This window comes from Choloepus didactylus, chromosome 8 (assembly GCF_015220235.1).
Source record: "Choloepus didactylus isolate mChoDid1 chromosome 8, mChoDid1.pri, whole genome shotgun sequence".
Classification (NCBI taxonomy): Eukaryota; Metazoa; Chordata; class Mammalia; order Pilosa; family Megalonychidae; genus Choloepus; species Choloepus didactylus.
This window is the reverse complement of record NC_051314.1, coordinates 86,170,264-86,192,435: the sequence shown is the minus strand read 5'-3', so window position 1 is coordinate 86,192,435 and position 22,172 is coordinate 86,170,264. Positions and strand designations below refer to the sequence as shown.

General features: G+C 51.0%; 2 protein-coding genes across 2 annotated transcripts; one reads left to right on the top strand and one right to left on the bottom strand.

Moving 5' to 3' along the window:
- The first annotated feature begins 6,739 nt into the window (after window positions 1-6,739).
- On the top strand, window positions 6,740-13,190 carry LOC119542062 (trophinin associated protein). The gene is made up of 15 exons (XM_037846563.1): window positions 6,740-6,834; window positions 7,076-7,230; window positions 7,336-7,528; window positions 8,021-8,178; window positions 8,266-8,403; window positions 8,582-8,664; window positions 9,144-9,196; window positions 9,635-9,756; window positions 10,689-10,829; window positions 10,935-11,018; window positions 11,165-11,224; window positions 11,487-11,609; window positions 11,764-12,394; window positions 12,679-12,872; window positions 13,031-13,190. Exons 2-15 carry the CDS (start codon window positions 7,087-7,089, stop codon window positions 13,076-13,078), a joined length of 2,172 nt encoding a protein of 723 aa, XP_037702491.1. The 5' UTR covers window positions 6,740-6,834; window positions 7,076-7,086; the 3' UTR covers window positions 13,079-13,190.
- A 1,270-nt stretch (window positions 13,191-14,460) lies between these two features.
- On the bottom strand, window positions 14,461-17,450 carry C1QL4 (complement C1q like 4). The gene is made up of 2 exons (XM_037847878.1): window positions 16,914-17,450; window positions 14,461-14,640 (listed from the first exon to the last, which is right to left on the bottom strand). Exons 1-2 carry the CDS (start codon window positions 17,448-17,450, stop codon window positions 14,461-14,463), a joined length of 717 nt encoding a protein of 238 aa, XP_037703806.1.
- Between the last annotated feature and the right edge of the window lie 4,722 nt (window positions 17,451-22,172).

Below are 22,172 nucleotides of genomic sequence, written 5' to 3'. Positions count from 1 at the left end.
ATGGCAGATGCTGCTACTTGTCCTGTAATATCAGTTTTCCCTACTGTATTAGTCACAGTTCTCTAGGGAAACATGCAGGGCCTTTACAAGCCATACTGCTCTGGAAAAACTTTGGTTGATCTTGACTGCAACTTCAAGGGATTCTTTAGAATAAGGCATGTTACAATATTTCCTTTTTCAGGGAAGATGGAATTGATACATTATCACTATTGTTACTGGTTCAAGGTCCAGCAAAGTCTGTCTATCCCATGAGATAATTTATACATTTTGCAACATACAAGGAAATTCTTTTATCTCTTTGCTCAGACCAGGTGCTTGCTACTTATAAAGGTTTCTATGAGAGAACAGAAAATGCTTGCTTCTTAAATAACTCAAATGAGAAAGGAAAAGTTACAATTGGTTGTCATGGCTGTCAGTCATTTCTGGACTAGAAAGTTTATAAAAGGGGAATAATGACACTTTCCGCTAGTAAACAATTACCAGGCTAAGTCCTTAGGACTTGACCATGAATGAACCCTTCTTTTCTACCTCTTTTAAGACAAAGGGGTCTCAAGTATTTGAAATGTAAGAACAAATCTCTCTACAGAGGGCTGAGAAACCACTGTAGGTTATGTCTGATTATCACCTAATACTTGAGTACATTAAGTTTAAAATAAAGTAATGATAGAAAAACTCTTTTTGGCTGATCTCTGTCTCTTTGGGTTGTTTTCTTTTTTTTAGTCTCAATTCGTTAATTAAGTTCTGGCAAAGAGAAGGGAGCATGCCATGGCAACGTATCCTCATCTTGGCAATGTCCTAAAATATTTGGAAAGGGCAAATATTAATCTGAGGGCAACAGAAAGCCTTTGGTATTTAAAAGCTTTAATTAAATGACATGGTTTTAAAAAGGCCCATCTCAAACTCATGGGTTTCAACATATTTAGATATAGAAATACCGATGTACATACAGTGTGTGTGTGTGCGGACGTGTGTGTGTAGAATAGATCCCCAACTCTGTCCACCAAGGGGGTAGCAGTCCCCTAATAGCAATGAACAAATACATCTGGTGTCCAGATCTTGATTTCTAAATAACATTGTCCACCAAGAGGAACTAGAATTCCTTGGAGAAATGGCTGATTTCAGAGCTGATGCAAGCGAGGTATAAAATGAATCTGAAACATGTTATTATACCAGAAAGGAAAGTTAAAAAAAAAAAAAAAAAAAGATGATGTTATGCTAAAAGGATACAAACATCAGCTTGAAAGAGCTCCCACTGACCAAATCAGGGACAACCTGAGTATCAAAAGAAATTAGTAATTGAATAACAATCCAATGAATAAACTAGAAATCTATGAGCCACAGGATATAAATAAATAAATTGAAAGTGTGATGAGAATGGCATTTTATGTAATCTCAGAATACACTCCCCCCCACACACAAAAAATACTTGTTAATTATAAAGGGAAGAAGAATAATTTACAGCAGAGAAACCTGGCAGATACAACTTTAACCAAGTAATCAAAGTAACACCACCAGTAAGGGACAAATTGAAACAGACACCACCTGACAAGATGCGGTAGGAAAAAGGACATTCCTTCTCCCATAGTCTTGCAGATGTACACCCTGAATCCCATCATGAGGAAACATCTGACAAGCCCCAGTTGAGGGGTGTTCTACAAAATAACTGGCCTGTGATCCTCAAAAGTGTTAAGGTCAATAAAGTCACGAATGAAGAACTGTTCCAGATTGAAGGAAACCAAAGAGACGTGACAACTCAATGCAATGTGTGATTCTGGACTGGATCCCTTTTCTATAAAGGACATCACTGAGAAAAATAATTAAAATTGAATGGGGCCTGAAGATTAGACGGTGGGATTGTGTCAATGTTATTTTCCTGATTTTGGTGGTTGTATTGTGGTTATGTAAGAGAATGTCCTTGTTTGCAGGAAATACACACTAAAGTATTTGGTGGAGATGGGGCAACATATTGACAATTTACTCACAAATGACTGAGGGGAGAAAAGGTCTTGGTACTATTTGTGCCAATTTTCTGTAAGGTTGAAATTGTTTTTTGAAAATGGGGTACAAAGAAAAGAAAGCAGTTTCTCTTTGAAGAATCCTTAAATGGTTTCCCAAAGTCAAGGAAGCCCCTGGCTTAATATTGGAAGTCCTGTATAACAAAGTAAGGGGGGGGGGGACAAGAAAAAAAAACCCAGCAGGGTGTAAATATAGAAAGTGAATAGATAAAACTATTATACCAGAAAGGAAAGTTAAAAAAAAAAAAAAAAAGATGATGTCATGCTAAAAGGATACAAACATCAGCTTGAAAGGGCTCCCACTGACCAAATCAGGGACAACCTGAGTATCAAAAGAAATGACATTAGTAATTGAATAACAATCCAATGAATAAAATAGAAATCTTTTTATTTGTAGAAGACATAATAATCTATATAGAAAACTCAACAGAATCAATAGACAAACTAATAGAACCAAGAGAGTTCATTAAGATTGCTAGGGTTGGAAATTAAATTATATTTCTTTACAGACTTACAGAAAATATTTGCAATATCTAAAGTGCACATGGGATTAATATGCAGAATACACAGTGAAATCTTATAAATCAAGAAAAAAGAGAGGAAAGCAAACAGAAAATATGTGCAAAGGATATAAATAGGCATTTCAGAATGGAGAAAGCTCTTTTGGCTAAAAAGATTAAGAAATAATGTTCAAACTCACTAGTAATTGGATACATGCAATTAAATGACAGTCCACTTAATATCCATCAGAATCATAAAAATTAGAAAGTTGAATAATATCAAGTGTTGGTATTTTCAAGTAATATTGGTGACAATGTAAATAGCATCAGACATTCTGCAAAATAATCTGGTGGTACTTAGTTACTTTAAGTATGAATATATCTTATAACCTAGAAATTATACCTGGGTATATGTCCCAGAAAAACTCTTGCTTTTTTACTTTAATTGTTCTTTTTCACTTTAATTTTTATTCTTATTACTTTCGTGTGTGTGGTAATGAAAATGTTCAAAAATTAATATTGGTGATGGACACACAACTATATGGTGGTACTGTGAACTGATTGCACGCTTTGTATGACTATGGTATGTGAATATATCTCAATAAAATTGAATTATTAAAAAAATAATAAAATAAAAAAATAAAAAACTCTTGAATGGGCTCACAAAGGACCTTTAAGGAGATGAATTCTCCAGCTGTGTCTGTGGATGTGAGAAATGAATAACTAAAATATGATGGATGCTGATTACAGAATCCTATGCAGCAGCCATAACAACAAACTAGATTACATATAACAATAAAGATGGATCCTAGAGACAGAGCTGACTGCAAAATAGTAAAAACAGAACCATATCTACACAGCAACACTATTTATATATATTAAAAACACATATACCCTAAACCACCTATGATAGGCTGAATAATGGCTCTTCAATGTTGTGCATATCCTAGTTCCCGGAATCTGTGAATATTACTTTACATGGCAAAAGAGACTTTGCAGATATGATTAAATTAATGATTTTGAGATGATAATGTTTTCCTAGATTATCCAAATGGGCCCAATGTAATCACAAGGGTCTTTATAACAGTGAGGCAGGAGATCAGAGTGAATAGTAGTAGATGTGATGGAAGCAAGAGGTTGGAGTGATGGAGGAAGAGGCCACAAGCCAAGGATTATGGGCAGCCTTTAAAAGCTGGAAAAGGCAAGGATGTGGATTTTCCCCTAAAGCCTCCAGAAGAAACACAGTCCTGTCAATACCTTGATTTTAGACTTCTGACCTCCAGACCTACAAGAGAATAAATCTGTGTTGTTTTAAGCCACTAAGTTTGTATGACTTACTGCAGCAGCAATAGGACACTAATACACAATCCTACATATTTTACAAGAACACATCCATGGCTCCGAGCATATCAAGCACATTAGAGTGGGTGTTTATGGGGTAGGGGAATAGGAGACCAGATAGGGAATGAAGGGATGGGAAATAAAATGAGATGGTATGAGTATGTTGTAACTCGAAGAGGAGTATTAACTCAAGTACCTAAATAACTCAACTTCTCTTATGGATTTGATTAGTGTGAGGCAGTCTAAGAGCTACTCTGAGTGGCCTGACACACTCAAGCTTCTGGTCTGAGGACAGACCTGATCTGTGTTGACTGTCTTAAATCATATAAAGCCACTATATGGTCAACCTCCATCCTGGTGCCTTCAGTGTTATTCCTCTCTGTATCCAAATACCTAGCAAAGGGCCTGTTGTGGGTTGAATTATCTCCCCTCCAAATAGATATTGAAGTCTTAACCCCTGGTATGTGTGAATGCAACCTTATTTGGAATAAGGTCTTTGCAGATATAATTAATTAAGATGAGGTCAAACCACAATCCAATAGGACTTGTTCTTATAAGAAGAGGGAAATTTGGACACAGAGACAGACAAGGAGAATGCCATGTGACGATGGAGGCAGGAATTGTCATGATGTGTCTACAAGACAAGGAATGTCAAGGATTACCAGCAACCACCAGAAGCAGAAAAAGGCAAGGAAAAATTCTTTCCAAGAACCTTAGTGGGAGAATGGCCCTGACAACACCTTGCTCTCAGTCCTGACAGCACCTTGCTGACTGCACCTTGCAGACTTCTGGGCTCCAGAACTGAGGTAATAAATTTCCGTTGTTTTAAACCACCGAGTTAGTGGTAATGTAATGGGTCCTAGGAAACTAATATACAGCCTTACATATGGTAAGTGCATAATACTTGTTAGTCCCTGCTCGTCTAGTGGTTAGGATCTGGCACTTTCACAAACCTGTTAGTAGAATGAGGTGACCCTCCCTTTCCCTTAACTCAGACCATCTTTCTAGTCTTATTTCCTACCACTCCCTATATTCCATCTACCCCCAAAGACTCACTGTTCTCTAAACCCTCTAAATTTTTCCACGTTACCGTGCCTTTGCACTACTCTTCCCAATGACTAGAAAAGAATGCATTTCCTCTTTTTAAAGAGGAAGTTCAAATATTATTTTCTCTTGGAAGTTTTCCGTTTCTCCATTCATTCGATCAATTAATCATCCATCCACATCAGACAATCCTCGGGGTGTCTGGATGTGGCACCTTTATAGGCCATGCACAATGCAAGGCACTGAAAAATGCAAGGCACTGAAAAAATGATGGTAAGCAAAAAATTGAGAGTCATCACTCTCACTACCCTTGTGGAAATCTAGTGGGTGCTTAATAAATGCAATGAATATATTATGCTCACATTAATGAATATGCAATTACCAACTGACATACATGCTTTGAAAGAAAATAACACTGTTCTCTGAGAGAAAATAATCAAGGAATCTTTTTGAGTTGTGGGTAGGGGGGTTCAAGAAGGCCTCTTTAGAGAAGTAACCATGGATATCAATTTGGAGCATGAATAGGCAACAAAGCAGCACAAAAAACTTTCCAGACAGAGAATGAGAATGACATATTTGTGGAACAGAAAGAGGCCATGGAGCTGGAAGGCAGAGAACAAGGTGGAGAGTGGTACAAGATATGGGAAGTTTGCATGGGAAAGAGATCAAGACATAGTGGTAATGTGAACAGATTTGCATTTTGGAAAGATTACTCTAGAATGGATTAGTGTGGGGAGCAAGAGAGAATGGGTGTGTGTGTGTGTGTGTGTGTGTGTGTGTAAACCACCTTGCAATCCTCTAAGTGAGAGATGAAATAACATATATTAGGATGCTGGTAAATAAGATGTAGAGAAGTAGATGATTTTCAAAGATATCCAAAAGGTTAGATTAGTAAGATTGAATGAGGGATTGGATACGGAAGAGGTTAAAGAACAACTCCTAAGTTTCTGGCTTGTGTAAAAGGAACCGCTGTGGTCAGGGGAAAATGTGCCAGTCCTGTAAACCTGGAACATCTCCCATTTCCCGCCCTCCATGAAGGCCTACCTCTTCCGTTCTAACTAGAACATTCGAGGTTCCTGCTGCCTTGCATTCCTATCTCCGAGAATCCACAGCTGAGGCCCCTCTCCTCAGTCCTCCAGGACAGTAAGAGAGGCAGCCTGGAGGTGGGGAAATCCTCAGCTGTGACTAGCTACTAGCTTCCAATGTTGTGTAACCGAATCCCAATGTCACTAGCTGAGTCTTGTTTCTTTTCTGTGACATGGAGACCACACCTCACGGGGTTGTGAGGCCCGAGTGAGAAAACGGTTTCTTTTATTTTTGTTATTGTTAGGCTCAGTTCAGTTCCCTCCAGTCCTCTCCGTCCGTTCAGAGGCAGCGCCTCGTCCTGGGCACAGATGCTTCCTATTAGTGACTGGAATGCTCTCGCCAATGCGAGGCACCACGAGATGGTGAGAGTCGGATCGCGGGCTGACGCCAGCCTCCAACAGCCATAGCCGCCATCAGGAGGACCAGCCCTTCCCACAATGCTACTGCTCTTTCTCGCCAAGGCGTCCCTTACCAGTCCCGAGATCTCGCGAGATTAACGCTGCACCTCTGCCACCCAGACTCAGCAGGCTTCGCCTTCTCAAAACGGCGTTCTTTTTCCTCTTTCCCCGCCTTCTACCCTGCGCTCCGCTCCCGGATTGGCTGATTGGACCGGGTCAGTTTTTTTTCCTGGCCAGAAAGCGGTTCGACAACACGTCCTTCTTTGGCCCCGCCTCCGAGCCTGCGGATTGGACGACTGAGGTAGCTGTCACGGGTCCCGCGGGAGCGCGGACGAGCCAATCAGGAGCTTGGAGTATTTTACAAACTGGGGAAGTAGCTCCCGCAGACTGCTAGAGAGTCCGAGATAAAAGCGAAGAAAGTGGGGGCGGCTCTAAGGGATTCCGGAGAAGGTGAGGCACGGGAATCCAGGAGGGAATGGGGGGCGGGCGCTCACGGGGAGGAGAGGCAGCTCTGGGTTCTGGGGCGAAGGAATGGACTCGGGGTGTCTGGATGTGGCACCCAGAAGAACTGCCGTGCAGGAGCCGGGGGCTTCTGGGCTCATGGATTTAGGCGGAGGTGGGAGTCTCAGGGTTGGCAGGACCCGAAATGGCTGACCTTTTCTTCCTGGTTCTGCTTTCTTCGCCGTCTCAGTTGTAGCCATCATGACCTCACTCCAAGCCACGAAGGATCCGCTGCTCCGGGGTGTATCTCCTACCCCTAGCAAGATTCCCGTACTTTCTCAAAGACGCCGGCCTCTCCCCAGGGGCAACTCCATCGCCGTGGACCAGGAGAACCAAGATCCAAGTGTGAGAAGGGCTTAGTGGATGAAGGTGGTAGCTACAGGGAGGCTGTACACACCAGCATCTCACCCCAACGCAAAGTACCAGCTTTTGTTGTCTCTCCTCTTTCAGGAATTGGTGCAGAATCCGTCGCTTAGTATTCATGGCTCCCTCGTTGACTCAGCAGGCTCTAGGCTGAAAGCCATGCACCAAATCGAGAAATCAGAGACATTGGTGGGGAGCACTCAGCTCCGGAACCCCCTGAAAGAGCTCAAGGGTAGTCCTGGGGGTCAGAATGCAGGACCTGGACCTCCTCCCCGGACAGGTACCTGTTGGAGGCCTGGGGACCACTTCCTCTGTGGCTGGGTGATGGACACAGTGGGGTGTGTGGGCTTTGCACTTCCCCTGGTTCCCTGGTCCCTGCTCCTGGAAGGCTCTTTGCTGTTAGAAGCCCTACACTCCCTACTCTTTCTTCAGCAAAATGTCTACTCTTCTGAAGCCTTTTCCTGCTCCCTCCATCACATCAATTGCTTGGTACTTTATTTATTACATGTCTATTGTTTGACTTGAGTCTGTTCTCTATAGTTTGATGATCGTTTCATGAGGATAGGGGCTTTGTCTTAGTCATCTTTGGGCCCCATTGCCCAGAACAGTGTCTTACTTAGGGTTCTGTGAACATTTGATGAGCTGCATTCAGTTGAATGAGAGTTTCTTTTGTTCATCCTTGCACTGCAAGGTAACTACACCAGGGCCTCTAGCCTTTTAGCCTTCACCTTTCCTATTCCTTCTTACCTTTCCTTCTCCTCTTCTCTTGCAGAGGCTCCAGGGGCCATAGAATTTGTGGCTGATCCTGCAGCCCTGGCCACCATCCTGTCAGGTGAGGGGGTAAGGAACTGTCGCCTGGGGCGCCAACCCAGTCTGGCTCAGAGAGTGCTGATTCGAGGGAGCCAAGGAAGCACCATACAGAGGGGCCAGGTAATGTGACAGGGTGTGAAGAAATTAGGCTGAGTGGGCTGGGGAAGGGATCTTGAGCCTGTGCTGATAGCTCTGTTGGGGTCCCAGGGTGCCCGGGCCTCTGCATATTCAGCCCCCAGAACCCCCATCCACCGACTGGATCCTGCCAGAGCTTCCTGCTTCTCAAGGCTGGAGGGACCAGGACCCCGTGGCCGGACCTTGTGTCCCCAGAGGCTGGAGGCTCTGGTGAGTGGCCTTGAGGGGCTGGCTCTCAGTGCTTCAGGGAACTTCTTCCACAGGGCTGGGCCCCGGGACAGATAGTACCTCGTGAGGAGCCACAGAGGGCTCTGTGGGGGAGATGGGGTTGTAGAAGATTTGGGGCCCATCTGTGACTCTGCTCTGATTTCTTGCTCTTCTGGATCAGATTCCACCTTCAGGACCTTCCTTTCACCCCTCTACTCGCCCCAGTTTCCAGGAGTTAAGAAGAGAGACAGGTGGCAGGAGCTGGTGAGAAGGCAAGGGTGTGGGAGAGGGTCATTTGGAAAAGAATGACCAAATGTCTCATGCAGGGTTCCCCCAGAGCTGGGGCCTCCTGTAACTTTAGGCCTCCCTACCAGCCCAGGAAGGGAAGGGGAAACCTGTGACTTCCCAGTGTAAGCCCTTGGAATAGAGTTCAGGCCTTCATAGCCAGGCCTCAGTGTGGCATCAGTCTCCTCAGGTGGTGAGGGGAAGCGGCTGGAAGATAGATTGTAGCAATAAATGGGATTTGGGTTTGATTCCTGACTTGCCACTTACTAGTTGTGTGAACTTGCCTTAACCTCTCCGAGCTTCAGTTTCTTTATCTGACAAATGAGGGTAATGTTTGTAGTATTCTTTAGAGGTCGTCCTGAGAATTAAATGAGATGAAGTTTATAAAGCACTTAGCACAGTGGCCTGCTCATACTTGGTACTCAGTGACTGCTAGCTGCTGTTGTTATTGTCATCAGGACTTCAGTGAACCAGGCCTCGCGATTGCCCCTGAAGAACTCAGCCCAGCCTGGTAAGTGTGTCTGGCCCTGGTGAGAGGACAGGGGCAGGGGGTCACCTGCAGCAGGGAACAAGACAAGAGAAAGCTCAGGAGGCTTGGTGGGGGGGCGTGGGCCTAGATCAGAGGTTGGCATCCAGTTGCACTTGTCTCAAAGGGACGGTGGTCCCCATTTCCACCCCCTCCCTGCAAGATTTACCTTCCACTCACTGTTCTATTCCCAGCCCCCGAGAACCATCACCATACCCACAGCCTGCTCATGCCATTCAGATTCATAACTGTTTACTGAGATAGTGCAGGGCTCAGAATAGAGCTTGCTGGGATGAATCCCTGCCCCTGATGGTGCAGTGGGGGCTGTCAAACTGGCATACCCTTCTTCAGGGGTTGCAAGGCCCTGCGTCAAACTTTTGTGGGTGTTCCAGAAACTACAACATATTTCCTGTCTCTTCTTAGCTTCCTCTGTCCCTGAAGGAGAACCAGAAATTGTGACTCACTTAGATGAAGGAGAAGGGGGCTCCCTCGGTCTGGCCCAGCGGATACCATTAAGAGAAATCCATGGGATGACATGCACCAGGGTGAGATGGGACCCTCCTGGGATAGGCGGTAGAGGTGGGCAGTACTTGGAGGAACTCCCCAGCAGCCAGCACTGAGGATTGTGGGTAGAGGCAGGCAGTCCTGGACCTCGGGAACGTTATTATTAGGTCTGAGTTTGCCCACTCTCCAGAGTGGAACTGACTTCCTTGTACCAGATGTTTGGGACCTGGCTGAGAGGTCACAGACTGGTGTATATTTGCATCAGCATCAGATCAGTGCTGGGGACGAGACAAAACTGACACTTGAATGTCGAAAGCATTCATCCATTCACTCCACAAATATTTGTTGAACATCTACTCTGAGCACTGTTCTAGGCTCTAGGCATACATCGGTAAATGAGCTCACATTCTGGAAGGAGTAGACAAAGAATAAACAAATATGTAAAATCTATAGAGTGTCAGATGGTGCCAAGTTCTCTGTAAAAAAATAAATAAATAAGGCACCAAAGGGGAATTGGGACTGGGGGGTTGGTATTGCAATTTTAAATAGATTGGTCAGGGGAATCTCGTTGAAAAGATGACATTTAAGTGAAGGCCAGAAGGAGTTGAGGGAGTGAGCCATGCCGATATCTGGGAGAAGAGTTCCTGACCCAGAGAACTGCAGATGCAAAGGCCCTGGGGAGGATTTTTGAGGATCAGCAAAGAGACTTAACAGAGTAAGGAGAAAAAGGAAGAGTAGGAGATGAGGTTAAAGCGATAACCGGATCCAGTTGGATAAGGACTTAGAAACCAGTGTAAGGACTTTGGCTTTTACTTAGAATGAGATAGCCATGGGGCCAGGAGGGGGATTAACAAGGGAGTGACATGATTTGACTTATGTCTTAAAAGAATCACAGTGACTGCTGTGGTGAGAACAAGACATAGGAAGGCAAAGCGGGAAGGGATCATTCTTCCCACCTTTTTCCTTTCCACAGGACAGCCGTGAGTCCCACCTGATGCCCTCCCCTGCCCCTGTGACCCAGCCCATGCCTCACCATGTGGTGCCATCAACTGACACCCGCCTTTCACCCTTTGGATTGGCTCAGCGCATACCTTCTCCCCACCCCTCAGCTCTGGTTTGTACCCACAACTTGTGGTGGCTGAGCAAGAGTCTGGCTTGGGATTCCTGCTAGATCCTGTCTAGATCTTGTCCCTGCTCAGCCACCCCCAACTCTCCCCAGACTTCATATTCAGTGTTGCGGCGTCTGGCGATTTGCCCGAAAATCCAGTTCACACCCATCCCATCGGCCCCCAGAATTCAGCAGGTAAGAGCCGGCAGGGAGGTGCCTGGCACAGGCCAAGCCTGGGTGAGGAGATGAATAGGCACAGAGAGGGTTAAGACAGGGGCAAGGGGAGACTGGGCCCCATCTGGGAGTGCTGGGTCTTGCTGACATCTCCCTTCTGGTCCCAGGCCCAGTGGGTGAGTGGTCCCTCCCCTCAGTCCTGCCCTGAAGAGCCTGTCCTGCCATGGGTAAGTTATCAGACCCTTCCCGTTCTGAGACCCCTCCCTCTGTCCTGTTGGCTTGGAGACCCAGCAGTTGGAGGCAGGTGGTGGGCTCTCTGGAAAACTTCCCTAACTCTCCAACTCTCCCTGCTTTTCTGCTGCCTGTTCTAATCTAAGTCCAGGTCCTCTCAATTAGGGATTTTGATGCCTTCCTCACGAGGGCTTCTTAGACTGGTCTTCCTGTCCCAGCCTGGCTTGCCCATGTGCCCTCTCTCCCCCCATCTGGCAGGAGCAGATTGCAGTACGGTTGTTTGATCAGGATAGTTGTGTAAAGCTGCAGGAGGGGCCTGAGAAACCACTTGTGGCAACTCCTAATGGACCCCATCCCAATTTCCAGGAATTGAAGATGCAGGTGGGTCTGTGAGGCAACAGCTTCGATGCCTGATGGGCAGTAACAGGGCTCAGGGTGACAGTAACAGGAAGAGATGGGGGCACGGGGATAGGACAGTGTGGATAGAGTACTTCAACTCACATCTTGGCATTGAGGTATTCTCTTCCACCTGCAGCGCATCAGTATCCTGCAGCAGCTGTTGCGACAGGAGGTAGAGGGGCTGACAGAGGGCAAGTATGCCCCCCTTAATCAAGGTTCCTCTCTGGATATGGTTGGGCTTCAGCCCCTGCTGGCTGAGATTTCGAGAACTCAGAATGCCCCAGAGCCTAATTCTGGGACTTCTCATCTTCCTGGACTGTTGCAGCCCTCTGAGCTACCAAGGGCCTGCCTTCCAGAGGAGTGTGAGGAATCACAGCCCTGCCCTGGGGTGGAGCAGGTGGCACAGCCCTGCCCTCCAATAGAGCCAGGGTCCCCAGAGCTCTGCCATAGGAAGGAGCCTGAGATACCAGAGCCCTCACCCCAGGAGCAGCTTGAGGTGCCAGAGCCCTGCCGTCCAGCAGAGCCTGGACCCCTTCAGCCCAGCCCCCAGAGGAAGACTGGACCCCCAGAGCCCTGCCCTAGGGTAGAGCCCAGGACATCGGAGGCGTGCACCCTGGAACCTAGATGTCCAGAGTCCAGCCAACAGCCCTGCTGCAGTCAGGGGGCTCCAGTGACCACCAGCCTGATCTTCTCTTCCCAACGCCCACTTTGCGCCAGCCCCGCTATCCACTCACTCCAGTCTCTGAAACCCCCAACAGACCTATCAGGTAAGGGGTTGGCTGGGAGAAGGTGTGAACAAAGGAGGTCATCACCTCTTACTGGGAGCTGGGCCCAGTGCCCTGCACCAAGTGACCCCTTCCTCTACCATCCATCTTGCCCCAGCCTGGCTCTCCCTCAGGAAGTAGGGGAGAACAGCACCTCTGTCCCTTTGCTCCTGATTAGCTTGGCCCTTGGGTGATGGGGAGGGTGGGGAGAGCGATGGTGGAGAGAGGGGAAGGGTAGTGTGTGGTGGGAGTACAGGACCCTCTGCACACTGACCTTCGGTCCTCAGGCCCCAGCAGTCTGGCCCCTCGAACCCAGGCTCTGAGGCAGCGCCTCAAAGCATGTCTGACTGCCATCCACTGCTTCCATGAGGCCCGCCTGGATGATGAGTGTGCCTTCTATACCAGCCGAGCACCTCCCTCAGGCCCCACCCGGGTCTGCACCAACCCTGTGGCCACATTACTCGAATGGCAGGACGCCCTGGTGAGCCTCCCATCTACAGCCAGGCCTGGCCTGCAAAATAAGCCTCGTAGGAAGTGTGGGGTGGAGGCAGCCAGCTCCTTTTCAGAGAAAGTCAATGGGGACATGTTGGCTACAGTTCCAGGATAGCTGAACTGTGACAAGATCTTCTCTCTTTCCAGTGTTTTATTCCAGTTGGTTCTGCTGCCCCACACAGCTTTCCATCATGAAGCATGCACCTCTCCACCTACTCCTGCCTTCCTGGATCCTTCCTTTTAGCCCTTATTTATTGTTGGTTCCCTCCCCCTTGGGGCTAGGAGCTGACACCCTTTGTCTTTCAATAAAGTGTCTAAAGTGTCCAAGGGTCAGTTTCCTCTTGGTCAGAGCTGGGCCTGCTATTGGTGTTGCTCCATGATTGCCCACATGGTGGCAGTGTCCTCCAGTTTAGAGGCCAGCCCTGAGCTCTCAGGCTCCCCAGGCTCTGTCACTAGGAGCTATCCTGAAGGGAGGAAGTCATCCCACTCTTGCCCTTCCATCCCCGCAGCAAGCTCTGAGTGTTTTGGGGTGGGGGTCTCTGTGGACCTGCTTTTCTCCCTGCTCCTGATGTTAATCCTCCCTCCCAGGAGCCATCAGCTGCTGCTTCATCCTCTGGAAACTTCTCTTCCTAGAACTCTCTTCCATTAAGCAGAAGGGTGAAGGCACCAAACCCATATGTAAGGAATCTTCCTTTGTTAATGTCAGTCTGGCTGGTGTCTGCCTCTCCTACCAGTGAGGCCCCAAAGCTGTCCTGCAGACTGATACTCCCCTTCCTTTCCATATCAGAGTGGAAGCCCTAAGCTGCTCCCCTCCTCTTCTGAAGAGGCAGGTTTTCTAGGAATAACTAAGCCTTTGGCTCTGGGGGAGTGACAAGCAGGGTGAGGATCCTTGAGAGGAGTGACAGAAAGCATTAGCCACTTTTCTCCTGCTCTGTACTCCAAGTCAAGCAGCAACATGCATCTCCCAACTTCACTTTATTGGAAGAGGCAACAGCAGCTGTAGCCCAGGGCCTAGCCTGGGTGGGGGTGGAATGGGGACTGTACAGAATGAGTTTTAAATGCCAGGAAAGAATTCACTGGTTCCTCCAGTTCAAGGAGGGCTGCCAAGGCTGGGGCCTGGAGCCTAATCAGGGGAGGGAAAAGGAGGGGAGGAAGGGACAGCAAGAGAAAGTTGTCAGGACAGAGGACCAGCGCCTACCCCATCTAGATGGGCTCCTGTTTCTGTTTTCTCCTTACCAAGCCGGTTCTGGGGCCTCTGATCCCCTACTAGTAAAACTGTTTCCCAGCTCCGGGCAGAAGAGAGAGTCACTAGGTTTACAACGCCGTCCACACGTGGACGCGGGTGGTGTCTGGGCCAGCCGCTCTTCTCCTCCAGCCCGGACGCCCCTCCTCCCAGACCACTTACTCCACAGAGCACCAAGAGTCCGCCCAAATTAGGGCGCCTGCGGGAGCGGGAAGAGTCCGCCCCATCACCAGGCTCTCAAAGGATGGGGTGGCGACCCGGGCAGGGAGACTGGAGTGGATGGCGAGGGGAGCGGAGACAGACGGGCGAGCGGGGGCGGGGCAGGGAGCTCGGCTCAGTCCGGGTAGATGATGAAGCCAGAGAAAGTGCTGTACTTGTTGGTGTTCCCGCCGTGCACTTTCCCGCCATCCAGCTTGACGAAGACCTCGTCGCCTACATCCAGGTGCAGGATGACGCTGTTGCTGGCATAGTCGTAGTTCTGGTCCGCATCCTGGGCAATGGCGCTGGCCCGAACCTAACGAGGGAGAAGAAAAAAACAGCTCACTCAGTCTCTCTGCGGAGCTGGGGTGCCGAGAGGGGTCCGGTTGAGTTGGTGCGGCTGGGCTGGGCACACGAAGGCGACTTTAGGACAGCCGTCTGCAGGGGCTGGGGAGGACAGGGAAGGAGCGGACGCTCAGAGAGGCCCAGGAGAGTGCTGAGCTTCTCTGGCTGTGTGACTCGGGCAATTTCAAGCGGTCTCTGGGCCTCAGCCTGGGCTATAAAATGGGGAGTAATAATAGAACCTATTCCTTCGGGTTGGTAACATTAAATGAATGAAGTGTGTTTAGAACAGTGCTTTGCACATGGAAAATGTTATATAGGGTTTGCTCTTATTCTTTGTTTAAAAATAAAATTAGCGCCTAGAATAATTTCTAAGATTCCCTCTGGCTCTGACCTCCTGTGAGTCGTCTTTCCCCGACGACGATGACGGGGCACAGGTACGGGCCATGGGAAGGTGCACGGATGGCGCTCAAACCTCTGGGGAGCCCATTTCCTCTCAGGGCTCCTGCTTATGCCCCGACGTGGATATCGCCTACCACCCCGGCAGGGAGCCCCTCCTCCCCTCTGGCCTTGCCGCTGTCGCCTCGGGCCGCCAGCCCCTTCCCCAGCCCCCCTGCTTCCCGTCCCGCAGGGGCTGGTTATTAACTCATTAATTATTTATCATTATTCTAATCACTATTTACCGTCCCCGGGGCCGCAGCGCCCGCGCCGCGGAATACAGAGTGGGAGCCGCGCAGTCCCCGCCCCCTCTGAAACCAACACTCTAGATACACAGTCCCCCATCCGACCCCTCACAGATGCCCGCATAGACCACGCACACCTACTCAGGGCCAAATACAGATCCACACTGCTCTATACTCCCATCTTCGCACCCGCACCCGTAGACACACTCTCGCATCACGCGCACAACACGTACTCACACTCCCTTACACACATACACTGTCTCACCCCCATACAGACACACACTCTCACTCCCTTTCACAGGGTTCCTGGGGCGACCTGCCCAGAGGGAACCCCAAAGCAACACCAGCGGATCTGGGAGCCAGGAGGGCACTGCGGTTGGTGGCAGGTCACAGGGTTCGGACAGAGCCCAGACAAGAAGCCTGGTGTGTCCTTCTCACCACCGCTCCAGCGCGGGCCATTCGGAGGTGACCGCTCAGCTCCAACCTCCCCCTGCGGCCTGAGCAGCCCAGCGCCCTCTCCCCTCCCAAACGCCTGCTGCCGCTCATTCCAGCTAAGCGCCCCGGGACCTCAGGCTGAGTCCCTGGGGGTTACTCCCCCAAACCAATGCAGCGGTGATAGGACTACTTGCACAGGAGTCGGGTGCAGTGGGACTTGGAGGCCTAGTGTTTGAAAAGGGTTTGGGGCCTAAAGGATCAGGCCTAGTGGGAGGCTGCGGCTCTGCCTGCCCTGTCTTCTTCCTTTTCCAAATTCCCTCCTTCTAACCGCAGGGCTGGTCCCTAAGCTGCCACACCATTTCCCACCTCTGCCTACTGACTCAGTGTTAGCTGAGTGCAAGGCCATCTCTAGGCTTGGACCCTGGCCCTGGGGTGAGGAATTGGGCAGCTGCCTGGCAAGCCAGCGAGTATTTCTTTCTTTTTCTTTCCTTCCTTCCTTCCTTCCTCCCTCCTTCCTTCCTTCCTTCCTCCCTCCCTCCCTTCCTCCTTTCCTTTCTTCCCTCCCTCCCTCCTTCCTTCCTTCCTTCTTTATTTTATAACCTTTTCTTGGAAAATCCAAGGTGAATGCCCCCCACATGAATGGCTGCCCACTGCCCACTGCCGACCAGGTGGAATCCATTCTAATTTGAAGCAGCGGGGCCCAGGTAGCTCCCCAAAGGCAAGGCTGGGAAACACAAAGGCCAAGAAGGCTGCCCCAGAAGAAAGGGTAGTCAGAGGCAGGACTAGAAGAGGCAGAAATTGGCAGGGCGTGACACCAAAGAGGTTTGGTATGTGGTTATCTAAAATTAGGGGGATGAGGATGGGACTGCAGCGACATTGAGCATTGAGTCCTAAGTTCTAATCCTGACACTGTCCCTAAGGCTTCCTGAGTCCCTGGGTAGGTTGTGTCCCTCATCTAGGCCTGGGTTCCTCTGGCTAAATGTAGCACTCCCTTAGTTCTCGGCAGGCTTACATGTCTGGATTCAGTGACACTGTTTCGGGGAAAGGGCTTCAGTTGTTGACTGAATGCAGGGAGACTTAGAAAGCTACAGAGGTCACATCTGGGGCTGAGTGAGGAGGGGCGGCTCACCTGTCCATTCTTCATCAGGTCTGCCCACATGCTGGTGCCGTCGCCACCGCGCATGAGCACGTGGTAAGCAAAAAAGTAGACGCCCGGCATGGGGCAGGTGAACTTGCCGCTGGCCGCCTCGTAAGCGTTGCCCACGTTGGTCACCACGTCGTCGAAGCGCAGCACCTCATAACCCTCGTGAGGCCGTCGCAGGCCAGCGTAGAAGGCAATGCGAGGCACATAGCCTGCAGGGGGCGCTGCTCCGCCGGGACCTGGGCCAGGAGGGCCCGGGGGGCCCGGCCTGCCAGGCTCTCCTGGGGGCCCTCTGGGACCTGGAGGTCCCGGGGGCCCCCTCAGGCCTGCCTTCCCGCGCCGGCCCACCTCTCCCTTGGTGCCCGGCGGGAAAGGGGGCACGGAGGCGGGCGCACCGTCGGGGCCCGGGCTTCGAGGCCCGTGCGGGTCGCACACCATACGGCAGCGACCCAGCATCTCGTAGTGCGCCGGCCCGCGGGAGCTGTGCACCAGCAGCGGGATGGCCACGAGCAGCAGCAGCACCATGGCCACCCCGACGGCCACACCCGCCACCCGCTTGCGGCGGCTCAGCCGCGACGCGGCCAGGGCCAGCAGATCCTCCTCACTCTTGGGCGCAATGGCGGCGTTGGCTCGGGGCACTCTGTGGGCCCCGAAGGCGGTGGCCGGGCACAGGCCTGGGTCCGGACCCCCCAGACGGCTGCGCCCGGCTTCCCCGCCCCGGCGGGCTCCTGCTGCAGCGGCGCTGTTCCCCAACCCGTCCGTTAAGGCCGAGGTCTCCCCGTGGGTAGGGCCGGTGGCAGATCCCGGCTCTGAACCCCAGGTCCTCTATTAACCCCCCCCCCCCCCCCCCGTTGAGTAGTAAGGATCCCGGGCACCTGGGATCGTAGCTTCTCAGACGGCTGGTTTCTTACGGATCTAGGATGCCTGAGTCACCTGCTCTCCGGACCGCTGCTTTCTCATGGATGGCGGCGGCCTGGGTCCCGGGCTATCCAGACGGATCGCTCCCAGCGGAAGCAGGGACTACTCCCCGCGCTCGGGACGTCCCGGGCTCTGCGTTGCAGGTTGTGCCCACCGGACACGACCTCCTCGTAGGTTTTGCGCTCTGGTTGTTGGCGAGCACTGACTCACCGTCCTACCCCAGCCGCGGCCCGGGCCCCTGCTAGAGTCCTGGTCCCGCGTCTCTCTCCTGTGAGCGCTCTCCCTCTCTGTGTCCCTAACCTTCCTCCCCACCCTCCCAGGGCGGCAGTGCGGGAGGTGTGAGCTTCCTCGCGGCGGGAGCCGCTATAAGCGGCCGGAGGCGGAGCGACCCCTGGCGCCCAGAGCTGGAAGCGCGGGGGCGGGGCGGGCAGCGGCCCCCACCCCCGCCCCCCGGGCCTCTCGGTTCCTTCCCAGCCCTGAGCCGATTGTGCAGGGATACGGCCCCCCACCGTATCCTTACCTTCACCCCCCGTCCCCCGTTTGGCATTCCCAGAACCCAGAGGCAGCCAGAAATGGGATAAAGCCAGCGATGGGATAAAGCGGGTTCGAAATACACGCACACAGAGAAGAAAACAGAGGTAGATTTCCGAGCTAGAGGGCCAAAAAGGGGGGTGGGAGGGAAGTGTGCAGAAAAGATAGAAATTCTCCACTCCGCGCCCTGCAGTGCTGGTCACCGATTAACGAATGATAAAGGGTTAAATGGGTACTTGTTGGACTGAACTGGAAAAGGCAAATCTCCAGCCTCTCCCACCCCCAACCCCCAGTGCTCAGGGCGCAAAGGGCGAGCGAGAAAGCAGCCCAGCCTCGGGGAGCGAGCTGGAAACCGACAGGAAAGCAGAGCAGGAGCGACAGAGAAATCAAAGAGACGAAAAGCCGAATAGAGACGCAGAGATAGAGACAAAGCTTCCAAAAGAGACGAACTGACATCCCCAGAGGGGGAGAGGCAGAGACAGAGACAGAGAGGGAGAGACGGGAGCTGAGACAGGTTGACAGATCGAGAGAGAAATGTAAATGGTGCGCTGCAGAGAGACACCCAGGTCCGTGTTCGGACTCCAATGTGACATATCAACTGTGGGGAAGACGCGGGGGCGGGGCGGTTCTGCAAGCCGGAGCGGTAGGCTCCGGGCCTGGGCGTTGTGACAGTGTACCCGCAAGTGTGGACGTGGCCATGGGACCCTGGCCTTGTGTGTCCCTGGGTGAGTGGGATTTTGTCGTCTTTGTGTGAGTATGTGTGAGGGTGTTTGAAGGGAGGTATTTATATTTGTCTTCCTCTTAGCCCCTAAATCTGTAGTCCCATGTGTGCCATCTCTCTGACCTCAGGATTTTAGAGAAGGGAGTCTACTGGGGAGAGACAGTCAAAAGGCAGCACTTGTCTCATTTGCCTTGCCAAGCCCAACCCACCCTCACCCCTGATGTAGTCCCAGACTTCACCCAGCATACAGTCTGTCCCCTCTCCTTCCTCAAGGGTCTGCTGTTAGAGAAGCTGGATCCCATTTACGGGAGTTTGGGGAGGATATGTGATGTTGGTTATGCAAATTATTGTAGACTGAAATGCGGAGTAAGTGCTGGGCACCCTCCTGTGAGAGATAACAGTGTCTGTCTCATTTCTGGTGACCAAGAGGGAAGAGACCTTGCTAGATCTCTCTCAGTGAGGGATCAGAGTCTGGGGGGGTACAAAAAGCTATTGGCTATCCCTCCCCTGGAGCCTGGCCCCCCCTGGGGGGAAATTTCTTGCTCCCAGGGACCCCAGGACTGGGAAAAGTGGGGGTGTTTGGAGACTCCTGCTAGTGAACAGCTGCAAAGGATCTTCTAGAGACTCAAGAACACAGGACTGTAATGTGTGAGGAAATGGGTGTGAGATGGAAGGTGCAGGGCACACCAGGGCATTCTTACTGGGGGGAAGGTGGTTGCCTGATCTCTTGTTTCCTCTACCCCTTCCCCTGCACCATCCCACAGTGATGGGGAAAGAAAGGGTTGCTGAGGCTAGGTCAGCGTGGTGGCTGGTGGTGGGGTGCTTGTTGGAGGCCTCTACATGCCTGAAAGGGTTGAAAGAGAACAGATTGGCAGTCATGGGGGAAGGGGCCTCCTCCTCCAACCATAAATACAAATTTTATTCAAGGTCTTTGTCACCATTTGTCTTCCTCGGGGGGCTGAGGGCCGTCAGCCCGGTGCATGTCTAATTCCAGATCTGCTCCCCCAGGCTGGATGATGGATGGATCAGAGAGGAGAGAGGAGAGAGCTGGCCCTGTCTCACACCAGCCTCCCCTGCCATCTCCTCAGACTCCATCAACTCTGGGTCCTGCCACCTCTCTCCCTCCCCCTCCTCCCTCTCCAGAAGCCCTCTCTGTCTAGCCCCACACCCAGCCCACTTATCCTACCCACCCAGGTCCCCTTCCTCTCAGCCCCTTTCAAGTCCTCACCCTCTTTTCTCTGGAGCTCCTCCTCTCCTCTCATCCCCAGCCCAGGCTGTGAGCTGCGGTGACCAGCAGGGCTGCAGACGGCAGCGGGTGTGTGTGGTTGGGAAGCAGGCTTGGCTCGCAGGGAGCCGAGGGGCCAGCTCCATGAATTTATTCATGTTCTGTTGCTCTTTCCCCACGCTCTGGAATGAAGCCGCCAGCTCACCAGGTCCTTATTGCTTCCCCTGCAGCTGTCACATTCGGCCAAGGAGGGACCTGGGTCGGGCCGAGGCCTGTCAGTGCTCTTGGGGCCAGTAGCCAAATTTCTGGGCTCTAGAGGGGATGCTGGGGCGCAGGGTGGGATCTGGGAGGATTTACCAGATCTTTCCAGCAGCTGAGCTGGGAAGTCTGGGAGAAGTGGTATGGTTGGGAATGGGAAGCTGGCAGAGAAGGGTGTGCTGCAGGGCATCCATAGAATGAGCAGTGTAAGGGGGACAGGGCTAGAGTGGGGAGGGGAGAAGAGAAGTCCCTAATGAGACCCCTAGGTTCCCCATTACAGAGCTCAGACCAGTCTGAATCCTGCCTTAGCCTCCCTCCACCCCACACTCTGCACTAACCCTGACCCTAATCCCAAATTATACACTTGACTCCTCTCCAATCCTAAAATGAACCCTAATTCTGTCACCTGACCTTAAGTGGAATTTATCCCCTCCTGTCCTGACCAGGGGTCTCCCCAGAATTTTCCCCAGGGTGACAGCCAGGTGTGTGTCATAGTTCTGAGGACCAGACTGTGCATTAGCATGTAATTAGCATACAATTTGCATGTGATATATGTATTCTACTCTGCGGAAGTTTTCATGTTAAAATTTTATGAAGTCTAGCGGAAAGGTCCTGGCTCCTTGAAGGTTCTCTCTTTTTGTTCCTCCTCCCACACACCTTGCCACTTATCCAGATCCCCTCAAGGGAAGAAAATCTGGGGGGAGATGAGCAATGGATGGGAGGGAAGACAGACCCTAGAAGGGTGAACTGCCTCCAGCTGTATCACTTGTAGGGTAACCTCCACAAGCCCCAGCTTCTTCATCTGTGAGAGGAGAGGAACCAGCTATTTGATGTGCCATTCAGATTTAAGGAAACAACCCCCCCCCCACCTTGCAGTCTCTCCTGGAGGTCTAATGGAGGGCCAGTTATGGTCTGGATACCCACCCATCCCTCAGTCCAGCTCCCAGCTTCTGCATCAAAGACCATACAGAGCTGGAAGCAGCCTAGGTTGCATGATACTAGGTAAGAATGGAAGGGAACTTTGCCCACCTGAGAGGACATGTGAAGACATGGGAAGGAAAATACATGGTAACGTGCTCACTGTATTTTAGGGCGTTTACAGGCAAGTTCTCATCACATCCTCACAGCACCCCTGAGAGGTGGATATATTGTTCCCATTTTACAGATGAGGAAACTGAGTTCCAGAAGGAGGAAATGGTTTGTCCAGCATCATCCATAAGAGGCAGTCCTAGAATTAGAGTTCTGATCTCCTGGCTTCCTTCTCAGTAGGCTGGAGAGGAGACCAAATGGCATCAGAGGCAGTGAAAGGGGTGAGAAAAGCAGGACAGGAGCAGGAAGTGCTATCTGAATGGATCTGGGGAGACCTCTGTGTGGGAAGCCAACAGGGACAGAGGGTTCAGCATGTCCGCCACCCTCTCCTCCAATGCTATGGAGCCTGACACCCAGCAGGTAATAAGGGATGGTGTAAACTCGTGGCAGGGAAGAGGCATTCATATGGATTAAGAGAGGGCAGAGAGGAGGGAAAGGGAAACCAAGCGAGCCAGAGGAAAATTTGCTCAAAAGGCGAGACAGAGGAAAGCTGGAGCAGAGGGCT